At 39.8% G+C, this 19,779-nt stretch overlaps 2 protein-coding genes across 2 annotated transcripts; both read right to left on the bottom strand.

Annotated features, from left to right (window-relative positions):
- Window positions 1-8,535: 8,535 nt before the first annotated feature.
- LOC124030739 (neuritin-like) lies at window positions 8,536-14,186 on the bottom strand. The gene is made up of 3 exons (XM_046341949.1): window positions 13,487-14,186; window positions 9,939-10,089; window positions 8,536-9,019 (listed from the first exon to the last, which is right to left on the bottom strand). Exons 1-3 carry the CDS (start codon window positions 13,599-13,601, stop codon window positions 8,794-8,796), a joined length of 492 nt encoding a protein of 163 aa, XP_046197905.1. The 5' UTR covers window positions 13,602-14,186; the 3' UTR covers window positions 8,536-8,793.
- Window positions 14,187-14,311: 125 nt separating this feature from the next.
- LOC124030709 (translocon-associated protein subunit alpha) lies at window positions 14,312-18,461 on the bottom strand. Its single transcript, XM_046341932.1, has 9 exons — window positions 18,304-18,461; window positions 17,092-17,210; window positions 16,886-16,979; window positions 16,606-16,733; window positions 16,133-16,267; window positions 15,886-15,962; window positions 15,670-15,748; window positions 15,446-15,539; window positions 14,312-15,216 (listed from the first exon to the last, which is right to left on the bottom strand). Exons 1-9 carry the CDS (start codon window positions 18,371-18,373, stop codon window positions 15,146-15,148), a joined length of 867 nt encoding a protein of 288 aa, XP_046197888.1. The 5' UTR covers window positions 18,374-18,461; the 3' UTR covers window positions 14,312-15,145.
- Between the last annotated feature and the right edge of the window lie 1,318 nt (window positions 18,462-19,779).

Below are 19,779 nucleotides of genomic sequence, written 5' to 3'. Positions count from 1 at the left end.
TTGGTTTATAGTCACCACAAAGAGTGCTTCTCTTCACATCACATATTTGACTCATACAGTGGGGCAAAAAAAGTATTTAGTCAGCCACCAATTGTGCAAGTTCTCCCACTTAAAAAGATGATAGGCCTGTAATTTTCATCATAGGTACACTTCAACTATGACAGACAAAATGAGAAAAAAAATCCAGAAAATCACATTGTAGGATTTTTAATTAATTAATTTGCAAATTATGGTGGAAAATAAGTATTTGGTCACCTACAAACAAGCAAGACTTCTGGCTCTCACAGACCTGTAACTGGCTCCTCTGTCCTCCACTCGTTACCTGTATTAATGGCACCTGTTTGAACTTATTATCAGTATAAAAGACACCTGTCCACAACCTCAAACAGTCATACTCCAAACTCCACTATGGCCAAGACCAAAGAGCTGTCAAATGACACCAGAAACAAAATTGTAGATCTGCACCAGGCTGGGAAGACTGAATCTGCAATAGGTAAACAGCTTGGTTTGAGGAAATCAACTGTGGGAGCAATTATTAGGAAATGGAAGACATACAAGACCACGGATAATCTCCCTCGATCTGGGGCTCCACGCAAGATCTCACCCCGTGGGGTCAAAATTATCACAAGAACGGTGAGCAAAAATCCCAGAACCACATGGGGGGACCTAGTGAATGACCTGCAGAGAGCTGGGACCAAAGTAGCAAAGCCTACCATCAGTAACACACTACACCGCCAGGGACTCAAATCCTGCAGTGCCAGACGTGTCACCCTGCTTAAACCAGTACATGTCCAGGCCCATCCGAAGTTTGCTAGAGAGCATTTGGATGATCCAGAAGAAGATTGGGAGAATGTCATATGGTCAGATGAAACCAAAATATAACTTTTTGGTAAAAACTCAACTTGTTGTGTTTGGAGGACAAAGAATGCTGAGTTGCATCCAAAGAACACCATACCTACTGTGAAGCATGGGGGGGGGGAACATCATGCTTTGGGGCTGTTTTTCTGCAAAGGGACCAGGATGACTGATCGAATGAATGAATGGGGCCATGTATCGTGAGATTTGGAGTGAAAACCTTCCATCAGCAAGGGCATTGAAGATGAAACGTGGCTGGGTCTTTCAGCATGACAATGATCCCAAACACACCGCCCGGGCAACGAAGGAGTGGCTTCGTAAGAAGCATTTCAAGGTCCTGGAGTGGCCTAGCCAGTCTCCAGATCTCAACCCCATAGAAAATATTTGGAGGGAGTTGAAAGTCCGTGTTGCCCAGTCCTCTAGAGATCTGCATGGAGGAATGGGCCAAAATACCAGCAACAGTGTGTGAAAACCTTGTGAAGACTTACAGAAAACATTTGACCTCTGTCATTGCCAACAAAGGGTATATAACAAAGTATTGAGATAAACTTTTGTTATTGACCAAATACTTATTTTCCACCATAATTTGCAAATAAATTCTTCAAAAATCCTACAATGTGATTTTCTGGATTTTTTTTCTTCTCATTTTGTCTGTCATAGTTGAAGTGTACCTATGATGAAAATGAAAGGCCTCTTTCATCTTTTTAAGTGGGAGAACTTGCACAATTGGTGGCTGACTAAATACTTTTTTGCCCCACTGTATGTGACCTTAACATATACTCTGAGATTATCTGGGATGGTTTTTCTCTGATTTTAAACCACAAGTCCTGTTTTTTCAGGACTTGCGGTTGAATGAAATCATAATTGCCTGCAGTATGGTATATGCATTTGTTGAAAATTAGCTCTCGGTGTGGGAATAATCTATTTGACTAGATGATAAGCACTCAGGAAAGTCATGGATCAGCTTGTTTTCTTGGACTTTGTAAGGTTTCTCTGTAAGGAAGTGCAATGCTGTAGTTTCCACTTATTGCATCACTGGATCCATGTTAAGATTATTTGTCTTCCATCAATAAGATAGATCTGAATATTCAGTCATTCATTACTTGTCATCAGATTTCTATCCACCAGAGCATTACTAGACAGTGCAGGAAGAAGTTACTTACTGCAACATGCAATACAGACCTACTTTCTTATTAAGTGCATTATCATTGGCACAGACGAAGTGATCGTGTGCATTGTAATGTGGGATATTGTGGGTGATAAACTGGACTAGAAATATCAGCGACGGAGGAGGAGGCAACATAATGAGAGGCTTACACTACCACCACACATAGATGTTAGCCTTCCATGGGTGGTCCTGGGGGCCCTGAGCCCTGCTGCACCCTCTGCCACTCCCCCCACTCCCTCTCTGCATTCTCTGTGGCCAGGTTGGGGAGAACAGATGGTAGCCCACTAACAAGCGGCTGACTGCCAGCTGGGCTGTTCCATACTGGATCCAGTCCTGATTATTAGCACCTTGCCACGAGGACGACTAAAAAAGAAACCATGGTGCAGGGGAGGAACATAATATCAACAATAAGTGTCTCGTGCCTCGAATCTATCCTCTATAACTGTGATAGTGCATATACTGAGTAGGAGCAAGTATCATCTTGATCTAGCAGATCCCTCTGTGGTCATGCAGGTATAAACAGAATAATACGTCATATTTTCAAACTTGATACTTTATTATTTCAAACACATTACTTTGCAATACAATACTTAATGTACTCTGTACTTTGTATCGCTGAAAAACCACATACATTTTGAATTCTTAGTGTTTCCTGATGTAGGCCTATTTTTCCATGCAGTAATTATTTCAATAATCAGTCATACATAATGATATGCTTAGTGTTAATGATATCTCCCTTTAAAAATGTGATATTGTTCATGCTTTCGTTAGCTGCCGATCTCACAGAAAAGGAAAGTAGTTGGTCCCTCAAGTGTTTCCCATACATATTGCTCATGCTTTGTGAATAGCACAACTCTGTTAAAAAAATAAAATAATAAACAAATGTGGACTCTTGCCACCAGGCACACATATTGGGTGACAGAATGCTACCACAATCAGGAGCACAGATTGGGTGACAGAATGCTACCACAATCAGGAGCACAGATTGGGTGACAGAATGCTACCACAATCAGGAGCACAGATTGGGTGACAGAATGCTACCACAATCAGGAGCACAGATTGGGTGACAGAATGCTACCACAATCAGGAGCACAGATTGGGTGACAGAATGCTACCACAATCAGGAGCACAGATTGGGTGTGGAGGACAACCAGTACAAACATGCTGATAGAGGATATAGGATGTCTCTTGTGAATGTATTTTCAACTGAATATATAACCTAATATCTAGACACAACCATGCAGAGAGAGATCCATTCATACTATAGGTACTGTTGGGAGGGTACAAAATAAAACAAGAAGACTGTCCTATGTTGGCTGAAGCAGTGTGAATATTTGACATGCTCTCTCTGGGTCAAATCCTAATTTGAGATACATGGATGTGGATGTAGCTTTAGTTTAGGTGTAAATCATGCATTCTTATCAATGAGAGATTTGCACAAAAATCTTAGTACTAAGGCCCCGATTCCAACCCAAGTTAAGTGTGCGTAAATGGAAGGTAATTACCTTTTTATGCGCTTTTCTCTCTATACATATTATGACCTTGAATTTAAGCTTGAGAATAGCATGATATTCACCTGCTATTTGTTTGAGGTGGAATAAATGAAGGTGTGGTGGAGTTGTGTCTGCAGACACATCGTATTTTGACCTTGGTTTAATTCCCCTCATAATTCTGCCATTTTAACTTTCAGGGAAACCATGAATAAGGTCAAGCTAGCCTGACAGTTCCAAGTGGAAAAAGCATGTGCTTTCTTTTTTTTCTCATTTAAATAACAACATTCTCCATGCACTGTAATTTATATATTGATAAGAGCTATTAATAAGAGCTAGGTAAATGAGTATTCCGTTTGGAGAATTGTAAATAAACATGGCAGTTGTTTTAGATAATATTTTCTTATGATCCCTGGAGACAAATGTGACACCAGGCATATAGAAGCAAACTGAAAATCATATCAACATGACATGTATTGCCGCCCCTTTAACACAGTGAAATAGAAAACAAAAATTGTTGTGTCATTATTCAGAATTGTAATTGTGTGCCCTCATAATTTGCATTGATGAAATTTGTAGGCTTCTGTAGGGCTGAAACTGCCAAGTTGATGTATGTTCTTTAGAATGTTTTGATTATATGCCCAGGCTTTTCTCCGTTTTTTATTTTACAATTTGTATCACGTCAGTAATACCCACATACATTTATTTTTTCATCATTTCATTCCATTCCGTTCACCTTTCTTTCCTCTGTCATGTCCTTGTAAATTGTTCCTGAGGGTTGCGAGCATTAGTGGATTATATTCGGCTAACGTTGTGCAATAAGTTGGGACATGTAGCCTATTTGAGTCATTATGGAACTAAGAACACACGACTGGACTGTTGTCATACAGTTCCACGATTAGTGGAAATTAGAGTAGATTTGTAGGATTATTGGTCAACCTCTTTTGTACTCTTTTTTTCCACTTTCCAATATTTTATGGATTGAACTTGAATATGACAGCTTTCAGTTTGACTCGAACCACTGTATTTTTTATTCATCAGTATATTTTGTGCGTAAAGCTTCTCCAAACCGTAATTAGTTTTTAATTCATATATACTTTCCTACCCCAAAAATGTGCCTAAATAATCTACAACATTAGAGTATTTTTAAATCTACCAGTTGGTGCTGAAACAGAGACGAATATGCATAGATGGCTTTCTTTCATTAATCCCTATATTCTGACCAAGTTCTCTCTATGTATTCTATTAAGTCTGTCGACTATATTTGTCTTTGGACACTGTGTTAAAAACCTCCAAACGAGCTTCAATGCCATACAACACTCCTTCTGTGGCCTCCCAACTGGACTTAAATACTAGTAAAACGAAATGAATGCTCTTCAACCGATCGCTGCCCGTACCGGCCTGCCCGACTAGCATCACTACTCTGTACGGTTCTGACTTAGAATATGTGGACAACTATACATACCTAGGTGTCTGGCTAGACTGTAAAGTCTCCTTCCAGACTCACATTAAGCATCTCCAATCCAAAGTTAAATCTAGAATCGGCTTCCTATTTCGCAACAAAGCCTCCTTCACTCAAGCTGCCAAACATACCTTAGTAAAACTCACTATCCTACCGATCCTTGACTTCGGCGATGTCATTTACAAAATAGCCTCCAACACTCTACTCAGCAAATTGGATGCAGTCTATCACAGTGCCATCCTTTTTGTCACCAAAGCCACATATACTACCCACCACGGCGACCTGTATGCTCTCGTTGGCTGGCCCTCGCTAGATATTTGTCGCCAAACTCACTGGCTCTAGGTCATCTACAAGTCTTTGCTAGGTAAAGCTCCGCCTTATCTCAGCTCACTGGTCACCATAGCAACACCCACCTGTAGCACACGCTCCAGCAGGTATATTCCACTGGTCATCCCCAAAGCCATCACCTCCTTTGGCTGCCTTTCCTTACAGTTCTCTGCTGCCAATGACTGGAACTAATTGAAAAAATCACTGAAGTTGGAGACTTATATCTCCCTCACTAACTTTAAGCTTCAACTGTCAGAGCAGCTTACCAATCACTGCAGCTGCAGCCCATCTTAAATAGCCCATCCAACCACCTACCTACCTCATCCCCATATTTGTTTTTGTTTTTCTGCTTTTTTGCACACCAGTATTTCTACTTGCACATTCTCATCTGCACATATATCACTCCAGTGTAAAATGCTAAATTGTAATTGCTTTGCCACTATGGCCTATTTATTGCCTTACCTCCTTACTTAATTTGCACACACTGTATACAGATTTTTCTATTGCGTTATTGACTGTACGTTTGTTTATCCCATGTGTAACTCCATGTGTTTTTGTCGCACTGCTTTGCTTTATCTTGGCCAGGTTGCAGTTGTAAATGAGAACTTGTTCTCAACTGGCCTATGGTTAAAATAATGGTGAAATTTAAAAAAAAATAAGTTACACTGTATTTAAAGGGATGGCTTAAGATAAATGTACTGAAAATACCATTGAATGAAAACTCACCTAGAAAATATGGTGGCCAGCAAGTGGGAGGGTTTTACATTTATTCAGAGTGCGCAAGGTAGCCACACCTGCAGAGCGCATTACGCGACTCAATAAGGTAAGTCTGAATATACTGAGAAGTGTGTAGGATAGGAATAAATTCCTAAATCAGGATTCACCCCTCATTGCCTATTCAGTCAGAGTAGTAACGGAGAAGCTATACAATAACACCACATGTTGCTATAAAACTACAAATTACTTAGATTTTATATTTATATTTACTTGATGTAATATTACAACTGTTGACAAAATCAAATATTGTAATGCATTGAGACATTAGCCCGAACAATGCAGGGTGGTGCCATAGGATAATCCTATGACTTAAGTCCTATATATTTGAGCTTCTATAATAAAGTGAATATTTGTGGCATTACCTCATCTTTATTTCTACTCAGTATGCTGTGCATTTTCTGTAAGGGTGAATGTGCTTGGAAGTGAACTGTGTACAATTGTATATAGTTGTGGAGTCAATGATATAACATGAATTAACAGCCCAAAACTTGGACTTCCATACAAGACACAGGTTCATAAAACAACGCTGAACATTCTCACATAACCAGGGATCATTTTCAGGTACAATAACTAGTTGGCAAGAGATAAACTAACTAGACTGTTGTCCTTCATCCACAATTACTAACAATAATTTTTTACAATATTTTCAGTTAAGAGCATTACCTGACTTTAACAGCACCTACTGTCTAACAGGATGACCAAAGAGAGCAAAAATATAGAAAATACCTTTTTGGTGTCATTATAGCAGCCATGCAACTCCAACCATTTGGGGTTGGTGTGTAGGGGTCAAAAGGTCATTGCTTATAAAGAATTCACCTGATTGTCAACAAAACCGACCAATTGCTTTAAAATTGCTTTTTTTCATAGGCGTATACTGTAGTAGGTAATTTCATTAAAATTGCTTGGGTCTTGGGTATGTATCTTTATCCAGACTCCTAGATATTGATGACATCAACATCTAAGGCTCTGATAACATAACCCTATAATTACTTAGTGCCAAAGACATCTATGGTGACATCTATGTTAACCCAGAGCCATAAGTATCCATTAATCTCTCCATAGACATACAGTGCCTTGCGAAAGTATTCGGCCCCCTTGAACTTTGCGACCTTTTGCCACATTTCAGGCTTTAAAGATATAAAACTGTATTTTTTTGTGAAGAATCAACAACAAGTGGGACACAATCATGAAGTGGAATGACATTTATTGGATATTTCAAACTTTTTTAACAAATTAAAAACTGAAAAATTGGGCGTGCAAAATTATTCTGCCCCCTTAAGTTAATACTTTGTAGCACCACCTTCTGCTGCGATTACAGCTGTAAGTCGCTTGGGGTATGTCTGTATCAGTTTTGCACATCGAGAGACTGATATTTTTTCCCATTCCTCCTTGCAAAACAGCTCGAGCTCAGTGAGGTTGGATGGAGAGCATTTGTGAACAGCAGTTTTCAGTTCTTTGCACAGATTCTCGATTGGATTCAGGTCTGGACTTTGACTTGGCCATTCTAACACCTGGATATGTTTATTTTTGAACCATTCCATTGTAGATTTTGCTTTATGTTTTGGATCATTGTCTTGTTGGAAGACAAATCTCCGTCCCAGTCTCAGGTCTTTTGCAGACTCCATCAGATTTTCTTCCAGAATGGTCCTGTATTTGGCTCCATCCATCTTCCCCTCAATTTGAACCATTTTCCCTGTCCCTGCTGAAAAAAAGCAGGCCCAAACCATGATGCTGCCACCACCATATTTGACAGTGGGGATGGTGTGTTCAGGGTGATGAGCTGTGTTGCTTTTACGCCAAACATAATGTTTTGCATTGTTGCCAAAAAGTTCAATTTTGGTTTCATCTGACCAGAGCACCTTCTTCCACATGTTTGGTGTGTCTCCAATGTTTGGCTGCATCTCTGATCAGTCTTCTCCTTGTATGAGCTGAAAGTTTAGAGGGACGACCAGGTCTTGGTAGATTTGCAGTGGTCTGATACTCCTTCCATTTCAATATTATCGCTTGCACAGTGCTCCTTGGGATGTTTAAAGCGTGGGAAATCTTTTTGTATCCAAATCCGGCTTTAAACTTCTTCACAACAGTATCTCGGACCTGCCTGGTGTGTTCCTTGTTCTTCATGATGCTCTCTGCGCTTTTAACGGACCTCTGAGACTATCACAGTGCAGGTGCATTTATACGGAGACTTGATTACACACAGGTGGATTGTATTTATCATCATTAGTCATTTAGGTCAACATTGGATCATTCAGAGATCCTCACTGAACTTCTGGAGAGAGTTTGCTGCACTGAAAGTAAAGGGGCTGAATAATTTTGCAAGCCCAATGTTTCAGTTTTTGATTTGTTAAAAAAGTTTGAAATATCCAATAAATGTCGTTCCACTTCATGATTGTGTCCCACTTGTTGTTGATTCTTCACAAAAAAATACAGTTTTATATTTTTATGTTTGAAGCCTGAAATGTGGCAAAAGGTCGCAAAGTTCAAGGGGGCCGAATACTTTCGCAAGGCACTGTAAATGGCTCTGTGACATCATAGCCTTCTGATTACCCAGTACTATAGATATCAATGGTGTCTCCATAGAGACATGGCTCTGTGTGCTAACCTAATCTTCAATCCATATCCCCTCTCTACTCACTGATCGTCTCGCTACCCACCCCACCTCGGGGAATGTGAGAGCGCATGGTGGAAGCGAGGAGGAGAGAGGCATCCCTCACCTATGTGGGGGGCCAGATGGGCCCTCCCAGGATCAGCAAGCCCAGGAACAGCAGGGGTAGAGGCGAGCGCAGGCTTGGGGCCGAGCTAGGGCTGCACAGGTCGAAGAGGCTGCCCTGGAAGCGGATCTTCCTGGAGTCTTCTCTTAGCGTCTCCCAGATGGAGCCCACCTCCTCCTGACACCCGGACAGTGCCGTCAGGGCACACGTGTGGAACGCCTCCCAGTGGCTAGGGATGAAAGATCAATCAATGAATCAGTCAAATATATTTTATAAAGCCCTTTTTACATCAGCAGTTGTCTCAAAGTGCTTTACAAGAGGGTCTTCCACAAATCCACTATCTGTTTCATATTTGACATGAAAACAATCTATTGGATTGAAGAATGTCATTGATCTGATTTATCTGGCACTTTAATCGCCTCACATGCCAGGCTTCAAAGCTCACCCGTAACACATATGGCCAAAGGTGTGTTTTACAGGAGTATTTTTGGTTTATTATTGTTTTTTGTACTACTGTCCAGTGAAACTGTAACAGTTTTTATTCTAGCGTTTTGCAAGATCAACCCACCTTTATTTGTTAGTCACAGAAATTAGATTAGAAAAAAGAGCTGATGCTGCACAGGGAACTTTTTCACCCGGGGAAGGCAAGGCCTGCGTAAGCATTAGACAATATGTTTTACTATGTATAGGAATGCACTCAGTAACAATAAAAAAAAATAGAAGATGGCCTCTGAGTTTTATTACTGCTGCAGCAAAGTCGTACATTCTTCAGTACAGTGTCTCAGTGTTTCAGCACCATTCACTTATGCTATCTTCCTCAGAGGTTGCAGCATCTCTCTCTTCTCTCCACTGTTCTTACGCAAGGTACACACCTTACTGGATTTCGATATTAGATCTTATATGCACAAGCAGAAGGAGACTGCTTAAAAAAACACAGACACTGTTTTATACGTTCTGCCTACAGTCGTAAGAGTAATCAGGTGATCATGAGATCCCGGTGCACTGCAAACACAGATGCAGCTACGTAGAGGATGCTGTACGTTGCGCACACACACACACACACACACACACACACACACACACACACACACACACACACACACACACACACACACACACACACACACACACACACATACCCCTCTCACCTACACACAGCTTCCACTCCCATCTCGCTGGTCCCATTCTCCTGGTAGTTATCCATGCTCTCCCCCAGCTCCAGAACACAGTCAGAGAAGTCCCTGTAAATATTCTCACACTTCACATCTGCTGCTGAGACTCTTGCCACAGCCAGGAACACTGCAAAACACACACAGAGAGAAAGATACATCCAAATGCATTAAGGAAAGAAAGGCCATTATATTGCCTGTTGTGAAAAAAATAATACTGTATCCATATGGTACATATCTTGCTTGTTCATTTTTACCATAGGTTTTATTGTACAATTCAGGCATTGCTCTTACAGAGGCCAAATATAATTATATTATGTCATAATAGAATAGCAATAGGCTCTCATCTTTATCTAGATCAGTGGACGCTGGTGAGAGGAGCTGTAGGATGACGGGCTAATTGTAATGGCAGGAATGCAGTGAATGGAATGGAGTCAAACATGTGGTTTCCATATGTTTGATGTATTTGATACCATTCCATTAATTCCATTCCAGCCATTACATTGAGCCCATTCTCTTAGCTCCTCCCACCGTCCTCCACTGATCCAGACCTTTATCCATCTCCCTGTTTGAAGAGAAGAGTGTCTTCTGAAACAAATGGGAGGATGCCAGAAGTAGGTCACCCTCTTTCTTTGTTGTTATTGGAGTTAAAATGGAGGAAACAGAGACATAACAGCTCTCAGCATCCCTCCCAGGAAGTTTGGCTGATGTTTTTCTTCCAGTCTTTCAAAATGGCCTTTCAATGTAGATTTAATGACGAGATTGCATTAGAGATATTTGTCCTCCTGTGATTTAGAGATGCTTCAAAGGGTGGATGATGCCATCAGCAGATATGTCCGTTGCCAATAGATATAATCAGCATAGGCTACCTGTGAGAATGGTTCATGTCACAATTCTCTCCCATCTACACCTCCTCCCTCCCACCCCCTTATTGATCATTTAGGCTCAAGGGTCAGGTGTCAGGGATAAGTTGTCCAAGGCCACTGTAATAGCCACTGTCTGTTATATAAGCTTGAATGATTGCTTTTAAAGCATAGAAAACATTGAAGTATATCAGGGCAGGGGTTATATTGTGATTCTGAGAATAGAGCAACTGCCCCCAGATTTGGTTGCTTGCCTGGATCATTTGCAGTGTCCCACTGCACATTCAATCCAATGCCCCCTCCCCAAATACAGTGGCTTGCAACAGTATTCACCCCCTTGGTATTTTTCCTATTTTGTTGCTTTACAAACTGGAAATAAAATAGATTTTTGGGGGGTTTGTATCATGTGATTTACACAACATGCAAAATATTTTTTTAATTGTGAATCAAACAAGAAATAAGACAAATAACTGAACTTGAGCATGCATAATTATTCACCCCCCCAAAAAAAGTCAATGCTTTGTAGAGCCACCTTTTGCAGCAATTACAGCTGCAAGTCTCTTGGGGTATGTCTTTATAAGCTTGGCACATCTAGCCACTAGGATTTTTGCCCATTCTTCAAGGCAAAACTGCTCCAGCTCCTTCAAGTTGGATGGGTTCCGCTGGTGTACAGCAATCTTTAAATCATACCACAGATTCTCAATTGGATTGAGGTCTGGGCTTTGATTAGGCCATTCCAAGACATTTAAACGTTAGAGCCTTAAACCACTCAAGTGTTGCTTTATCTTTGGTCTCTTTGTTGTCCTCTCTGCCTCTCTCTATTAATGCCCTCATTGCTTGGTCTGTGAGTTTTTTGGTGGGCTGTCCTCTCTTGGCAGGTTTTTTGTGGTGCCATTTTCTTTCCATTTTTTAATAATGGATTTAACGGTGCTCCGTGGGATGTTCAAAGTTTTAGATGTTTTCTATAATCCAACCTTGATCTGTACTTCTACATAACTTTGGAGAGCTCCTTGGTCTTCATGGTGATGCTTGCTTGGTGTTGCAGACTCTGGGGCCTATCAGAACAGGTGTATATATAATGAGATCATGTAACATTTAGATTGCACACAGGTGAACATTATTTAACTAATTATGTGACTTCTGAATGTAATTGGTTGCACCAGATCTTATTTAGGGGCTTCATAGCAAAGGGGGTGAATACATATGCACACACCACTTTTTCGTTTTTTTCTATTTTTTATTTTTTTAAATAAGTAATTTTTTACATTTCACTTAACCAATTTGGACTATTTTGTGTATGTCCATTAAATGAAATCAATATAAAAATCTATTTAAATTACAGGTTGTAATCGAACAAAATAGGAATACATGCCAAGGGGGATGAATACTTTTGCAAGGCACTATATAATAATAATAATGATATTTAAAAAGATATATTAGCTGTAATACTACTGGCCACCTAGCAATTTTATGACGTTGGCTTTAGCTAGCCTAGATAGGGTCCCAATCTCCCAACTTCATAAACAGCATACCACCACCCTGCAACCCACTGCTGGCTTGCCACTGAAGCTAAGCAGGATTGGTCTTGGATGGGAGACCAGATGCTGCTGGAAGTGGTGTTAGAGGGCCAGTAGAGGGCACTATTTCCTCTGATATATATATATATATATAAAAAAAAACATCCCAATGCCCCAGGGCAGTGATTGGGGACATTGCCCTGTGTAGGGTGCTGCCTTCTGGATGGGACATTAAACAGGTGTCCTGACTCTCTGTGGTAACTAAAATATCCAATGGCATTTATTGCAAGAGTATGGGTTTTAACCCTGGTGTCCTGGCTAAATTCCCAATCTGGCCCTCATACCATCATGGCCAACTAATCATCCCCAGCTTCTAATTGGATCATTCTGCTCCCCTGTAACTATTCTGAGGGTTGTTCCTGTAGATGATAAAACTTACCTGGTAAAATAAGGACAAAATTAAATAGCTGCCATACCTGCTGGCAAGGTTGTTAGACTTCAGAAAAGCAAGCAATTACTGAATACAACTCACATTCCTTTCAATCATTTACCCAGTTTTTACCAGAGAAGCATATTTAGTTTCTTTAAAAAAAAAGAACCACCAGTCAGGAGGATACAGCTTAAGAGGTAAACTTAAATATGCAGAAACATTTACATATATATTCTTTGTACATAGAATTAAGCATAATGATTAAAAATGTTTCAGGTGTTTGAAAAATGCACAATTCTCCAACTTCAGGATGGGGCCTAGTCCCCCTCCAGACCACCCCCCAGTCCACCCTCCAGCCATACTCAGTACTTTGTGACCCCAAACCAGCACAACATTGCAAGTCTATTTCTTGTCAAATATCATTCAAGCACTCCAAAATCTAACTGCACACACCTGAGTGACAATGCATTATTGATAAGCACTTAAAATATGAAAAAGGCTTGGTACTATCAAATAGTAGACTACAACTCTATTCTCACTCTGCATGCAACATCTACATTTAGCCTACACCCTTAATTAATAAAATATTACGTTTCATCCAATATATTATAAAAACAGAGCCAATACCGTGGTGTCGAAAAATAAATCAATTGAATATGACAAAGTATTATTCTACAAATAAATATGTATCTAGAACGATTATTGAACCCGTCTTACCTAATGTAATACATGCACAAAATATTAGAATCTTCGCTGACGTAAATCCCATTTCCATATCAAACTCAGCGGAGGGTGCCTCTCGCCATCTGTGGGATCCAACAAAGTCGCTCATAAATTGAGAAAAAAATCAAAGCGAAGTAAGATGAATCGATCAAGATAAATGACTTATGACGTCCTATCTGGTTACCAGGAGGCGATTGACATTTGCAGTATCAGTTGCAATTTATTCTCGATCCAAAACATGATAACGGTGACGTTACTTAACCTGCCCCTCGCGTGCGTGCTTCGTCTCAGAGCGCTTCTCTCACCTCATCAACGCTCTTCGCCAGAGATACGTTTAGTGCCATCCCATGTCTCTCATTTGCTGACAAACAAATAGCCCATTGGTACATATGGACACTCTCCTCTGTCGGATCCCTAGTCAATCTGACAGTCATCTTTGATTTCTCTGAGAATAATATTGAGCAAAATCAAAAGACCAAATAAAGTGCTTATTTCAGAGTCATAAATTGAGGCATGAAATCAAAACAAATGTCTGTCACATGCTCCAAATACAACAGGTGTAGACTTTACGATGAAATGCTTACTTAAGAGCCCTTTCCCAACAATGCAGATTGAAAATGACAATTATACAAAATAAAAAGGAAATAGAAACACAATAAAATAACAAGGATATATACAGTACAAGGAGTACCGGTACTGAGTCAATGTGCTAGGCAATCAGGATAGATAATAAACAGAGTAGCTGCAGTGTGTGAAAGAGTGTGTGTGTGTGTGTTGGAGTGTCAGCGCAGTATGTGTGAAAAAATATATAATTCATAATTCAACCAATTACATTTATTGTAGTATGGTTTGGGAAAAAATGAAACCAGACTCTGAAAGCAAGTACCTTTTCAAATGCATTTGTATCATTCACATTTAACAATGTAACCTGGTAGCTGATGGCCTTTTCTTTTGAAATTCTCTTCGCTGAGCCTTTCAAAGCATCTTTATGATATTCCAAAGTATGACACTGAAAAACCTGGTCCACATTAAGGAAAACTTTCCCTTGGAGGAACTTGGGAGACCCTTTTGGTCACTATCTCAATTCCTGACCGTGCAGACAGGGAGTCAGCCACTAAGGCACAGAATAAAATAGAACTAAAAGCTCAATATCATAATACTTCAGGAATTTAAGTATTTAAATACATTTGTAAAAGTAAAAAAAAGAATGATTGAAATACTTGGTGTAGCATTATAGCTTTCTTTGGCAGGTCTAAAACTCCAAGTCTTCCCCATGTCTTTCATGGAGCTGGCATGGTGATTCAATTACTCAGTCTTTAGTCTCATATCAGTCCGTTAGTGTTTCAACCACACAGTGATAAAAAACAAGTTCCTTTATTAAACTAAATGTGGGCCAAATATGCACAATTATGACCATGTCCAACTAGAGTGGTGTCTAAATGGGACACATTCGTGACACCAGTGTCTTCAGTCCAAGAACCCTTGACATTGAGATATTTGGTGTATGTATCAGCGGCGAAAAGCTTTTGGATAACTAACTAGGTCCACCCAGAGGTTGAGTAGAGGTTGATGGTGTTGACGGTTGTGATGTCATGGGCCTTGAACATGGGCCTGGTGGACATTGATATGAAGACGGCCACATCATGGAATGGTTTACTGATCTACTCCCACCGCTCTCTTGGTGCGTTTCCTTGGGGAGGCTTTAGGGGATGCCGATGCCTTGCCTGTAAGAGAGAGCGAGAGTAAGAGAGAGTGAGAGAGAAAGAGGGATGGTCAATACAGCCATTTGAATTGATATTCATCTTTGTACAGACAAGTTAAAAACAGAGGAGGCCTTTTCAAGTACACTTCCAAAAAAGTGGTTGTTATAAGCAGAGTTTGAATTTGTCTTCCTGCACTCAGGAAGAAAAGCTATGACAAGAGTATTAAAGCTCATGACAAAGCTCAACTTACTCATGATGTTGAGGGTCTCTTGGGGAATCCAGCTTATGTCCACGCCGTTCATCCCACCAGTGCCCGTCTCCACCTTCACAGGGAACCTCTTCCTCTGCACAACATAGATGAAAGGTCATCACTTCATTCACCCTGGTGCTCATTTTTAATGTAACATTCAACACCTTATGTAAAGATGTGGAGATATTTTAAACTATGACAATTTAGATTCATGAAACTCGTACCGTCCTAGACTCCAGCACCTGGTACATGCCAAAGACCGCCAAGACAACCAATCCAGTCAGGAAGATATACATGAATATTCTGGAGGAAAAACAAAGGAAAACATGTCATACTATAAAAATGAGTTAAAATATTTAAACAAATGTACCTAAAACATAAATTAAAATAACCAAATACTGGCATAAAAATAGAATTGATGTATGCAAAGAAATGCTTACGTCTCTCCATCCAATCCCTCCTCCAGCTCAACGATAGTGACGGTCTGGTTGTAAATGGCCGTCTGGAAACCGTTGCCCTGCAGGACAGTCAAAACACAAGATCAGCGCCTCAGGACATACATTCCAATGAACTTCTGAACCTGGTCAAGGTGATGTCTGAACACCTGGTCAACCACCCATATGAGCTGGGCATACTGAAGATGCAAATCATTACAATAATAAAAACGATCAATAAATCTAGTCTCACCTCACTGTCCTGGTAGTTGAGTAGGATAACCAGGCCGAAGGGACGACCAGCCATAGGCTGAGCAGGGATGAAGGAGTACTCAAAGGAGGCCTGCTTCTGGGGCTGGACCACAGTGCTCAGGGGCAAGGCTGTGAACTAGATACCAAAATAATCTTGTCTACTTTTCTGATCAACAATGGCAGAAAGTTCCCAATACTACATTTTACAGGGCATTCCATGTATATTTGGTAAATACAACACACTGTTTTTGAACTAACTGTCATCTATCATAGGTAATACATATGTTTCAGGTTTGTAAATGCTTTATAATAAGTTAATAGTATAGTAATAGTTAGTTAATAAATTGGAAGTAAACAGATTACAAACCCCATTATAATGTATGAAGTGTTACAGAATCATGTGTGTTTTCATGGGGACTTTCTATTCCTCAGATAAGGCATGCAGGCGTCATGCATCCGAGAGACCAGACTCACGTTCTGGATGTAGAACTGGAAGTCCTGAGGGTAACGGAAGGAGGCCTCCAGGGAATGGACAGTGAAATCCTGGCTTCCCTTGTTGGTGAAACCCACCAGGAACTTCACAATCTCATTGGCTGGGAACTCTGGATAGAGGGCACAAAGATATACAAATTAAACCATGGATGTGAATGAATAATTAAATTCAACGCTGTCTTGCATATTAGCCTTTAAATTTACAATGAATGACTGAGTGTAAAATGATATGAAAGTCTTCATCAAGGAAGAGAAGGCCAACCTTCCCCAGTCACAAAGACAATGGTGGTGTCAGCATCAGGGTGAGAGGTTACATCTCCAACTGCAGCATCTTCATCTATGTCATCTTCTGTTTCCTGAGAGATTTAAAAATATCAAATCAAATAGCAATATGTCAAATGACTGTCTGGATCATTTGGCGGGGACAATAGAAGCCGCTTTCATCCCAGTTCGACCAACGACACATACTGAGCCTGGGACCTGATCTTCTTCCACCAGCACCTCATCCTCTTCCTCCTCCTCATCCTCATCGACTGTTGAATCCGGGAAAATGTCCTCCGCAGACTCAGAGTCTGCAGATACTCGGCCTGTCCAAACAGAGAAGAAGCCATTAGCAATGTGTGCATTTTAACACATACACATTGCAGAAATTGCTATAATAACTGATAAGTGTGACTTCAACTCGCCACCTGTTAAAAAGGCCAGGTCTCTTAACCTAACGTTACCCCTAGTTTGTCCATCTTCACAAAAAATACACATAGGATACAATGGATCAAATAAATGTAAACTAGTGACACTACTAAATAGATGCAAGTGATAATGAAAAGAGATTAATTAGTTAATTGTGCGCGTTCACAAAGAATGTGTAGCCTAAAGGCTAAAACTAGGTCATGTTATGCTTCATGATTGGTAGGCCTAATTCATCGAAAATGCTGTATAACCTTTGTATAACAAATTACAAAGTCAATCATTTAGTAGTAGGCCTGCCCTATTGTATCAATTTCAACACTATGTAACAGGCATGATACAACGTAAAAGTAAGCGCCTCACACGGGTGTTACAATGCATCAACACAGTACTAACGCAACGATGATCCTGGGACACGTCACCATAGAGAAAAGGGGAACTCAGTGTAGATTACCGTTCTCCTAGCAGCAGTATATTATGCTGGCAGCATGACCGCAGATCTTTTACTTGTATTTTTCAAAATAATAGCCCCCCTGCAAAGATATGCTAAACTTTGTTAATATCATTTTATTTAGCGCTCTAGTGCAGAATACTAGTTGTGTATAGAAACAAATATTGCCTACCAGACATATTTTGTCTTGAAAAATGTGTCATTTTTGTTTCTCCATTTAAGGTTCTTAACCACAAAACTACATCTATGGAAATGTTACATTTGCATAAGCATGCGATGTCTCAACAAGCCTATATTGAGAAAGCTTCCAAAAGTGTTATGTTCCTGCTATAATTTTATGTTAAATGCATTTGTTTAATTAATGAAATATGGATATTGAGCACGAAGCTTTAAGACAATGCAGTCTTCAAACGTTAAATATCACTGAATGAAAAACTGCGTTATGCCACGTCAATGTTAACTTTGTTAACGTTTCATTATTGCAAATGAACTCTGGACCGTTGGAGTGACGAATACAAATTCAAAAGGATAAAATGACTTACCGAAGGATATCAGGCCACATGGGAAAGCCACGAGAAGAAGTACAAGTATTTTTGATCCGAAATTGAACATTTTGCTGCGGTCAAGTTCGTAGCTTGCTACATACACACCAGCACTCGGGAAAAGGAAGAAAAGTTAGAGAAGACGTGGGATAAGAGTTTTAAGACACGCCCATACTATGCACGCATAGGTATTGTCAAACTGTTTAGGATAAATTGATTGACTCAACAACAACAAAACACATGTCATTCTTCCATCCATCATCGATAATTAAATTAATTTATGTTGGGGGGGGGGGGGGGTCTCAGTATAGTTAACCATTGTAGATCATTTTAGGCCTACGCTGTCTAAATATTTATAATGGTTTAAAAAAAAAATTTTTGCAGACAATATAATTTTCTCATTTTTTTAGCACAGTAGCAAACACATTAGTACATTTCCCAAAACGTACAAACCAAAAATTAGTCCTAATCTTTCAGTCAAAAATAAAGCGGTGCTGCATCCCTTGGTATAAAACTCACACAAAATATTCTCTCTCTTTTGCGCATTACCAAAATGTGGCTCAGCATGAGTTGTTTTCAAGGAAGGATTGTGGTTTTCTGCAGATTGCCCTGCTGATGCACAAAAGAAATGACAAGCTAACATCCTGCAGCAAACTCCCAGAAAGAACCCTAGATGAATCTGCATCACTAAAACCAACACCTTAAAATACAAATGTAATAGTTTAGTACAGAATTACGCTTCAATATAACTACATCTTGGATCAATCTTTTAGAGAGTCACAGGGAGGGATTAAATTATTTATTTTTAATTTTTCTCAAGCGAGTCTGAATTGATCAGGTTTATAAACTCGCAATCATGGCAGATAGCTGTAACAGCAGCACTCAAACAACAGGTAAGTCTGATCTATTTTAACTCACAATGTTATTTAGATTTTTTTAACCTTTATTTAACTAGGCAAGACAGTTAAGAACAAATTCTTATTTTCAATGACGGCCTAGAAACAGTGGATATTGTTGTGTCCTTTTTAAAAGCTTTGTTTGAAGTTAGACAATATTTTATTCTCATCAAGAGGTCAAAAAGGTCAAATTTACATGCCATAAAAAAAAATGCAGCTCAAAACTCTTCAGGTTCAAAGATTGGTGTCAGCGTAATTAAAAAAAATAATATTACACAGTGTAATCCAAATGAACCCACACACTGTTGTAGGCTCCCAAAAGACATGTGGGAGGATATACAACAGTGTGTTGGTTCATTTAGTTTACTTTGAACTATTTATTCAATTCAGTGTCTTCTGGAGCTATAGACATATTACACATGACAAGCCATCAAATCTTGAAAGAAAGATGAATACCCACACACTATTCCATGCACCTGCCGTTTTATTGTGCAAAATCTAGACCCGAAAGTCTTTGTCAGACATGCCATAAAGTCTTGTCAGCCGAATGCAAAGAAAACAACGTATACTAACGGTTATA

Source organism: Oncorhynchus gorbuscha, linkage group LG03, assembly GCF_021184085.1.
Source record: "Oncorhynchus gorbuscha isolate QuinsamMale2020 ecotype Even-year linkage group LG03, OgorEven_v1.0, whole genome shotgun sequence".
Lineage (NCBI taxonomy): Eukaryota > Metazoa > Chordata > Actinopteri > Salmoniformes > Salmonidae > Oncorhynchus > Oncorhynchus gorbuscha.
The sequence above is the reverse complement of the archived record's forward strand: the minus strand, read 5'-3'. Positions and strand labels throughout refer to the sequence as shown.

Coding starts and splice junctions, on each gene's coding strand:
- LOC124030739 (XM_046341949.1), bottom strand. CDS start 13,601: ATGAGCGACTTTGTTGGATCCCACAGATGGCGAGAGGCACCCTCCGCT. Junction 10,090..13,486: donor TTGTGCATGTATTACATTAG/GTAAGACGGGTT, acceptor TGTGTTTTGCAG/TGTTCCTGGCTGTGGCAAGA. Junction 9,020..9,938: donor GGAGTGGAAGCTGTGTGTAG/GTGAGAGGGGTA, acceptor TTTCATCCCTAG/CCACTGGGAGGCGTTCCACA.
- LOC124030709 (XM_046341932.1), bottom strand. CDS start 18,373: ATGTTCAATTTCGGATCAAAAATACTTGTACTTCTTCTCGTGGCTTTC. Junction 16,980..17,091: donor AAGATCAGGTCCCAGGCTCA/GTATGTGTCGTT, acceptor TAAATCTCTCAG/GAAACAGAAGATGACATAGA. Junction 15,217..15,445: donor AGAGACCCTCAACATCATGA/GTAAGTTGAGCT, acceptor TCTCTCTTACAG/GCAAGGCATCGGCATCCCCT.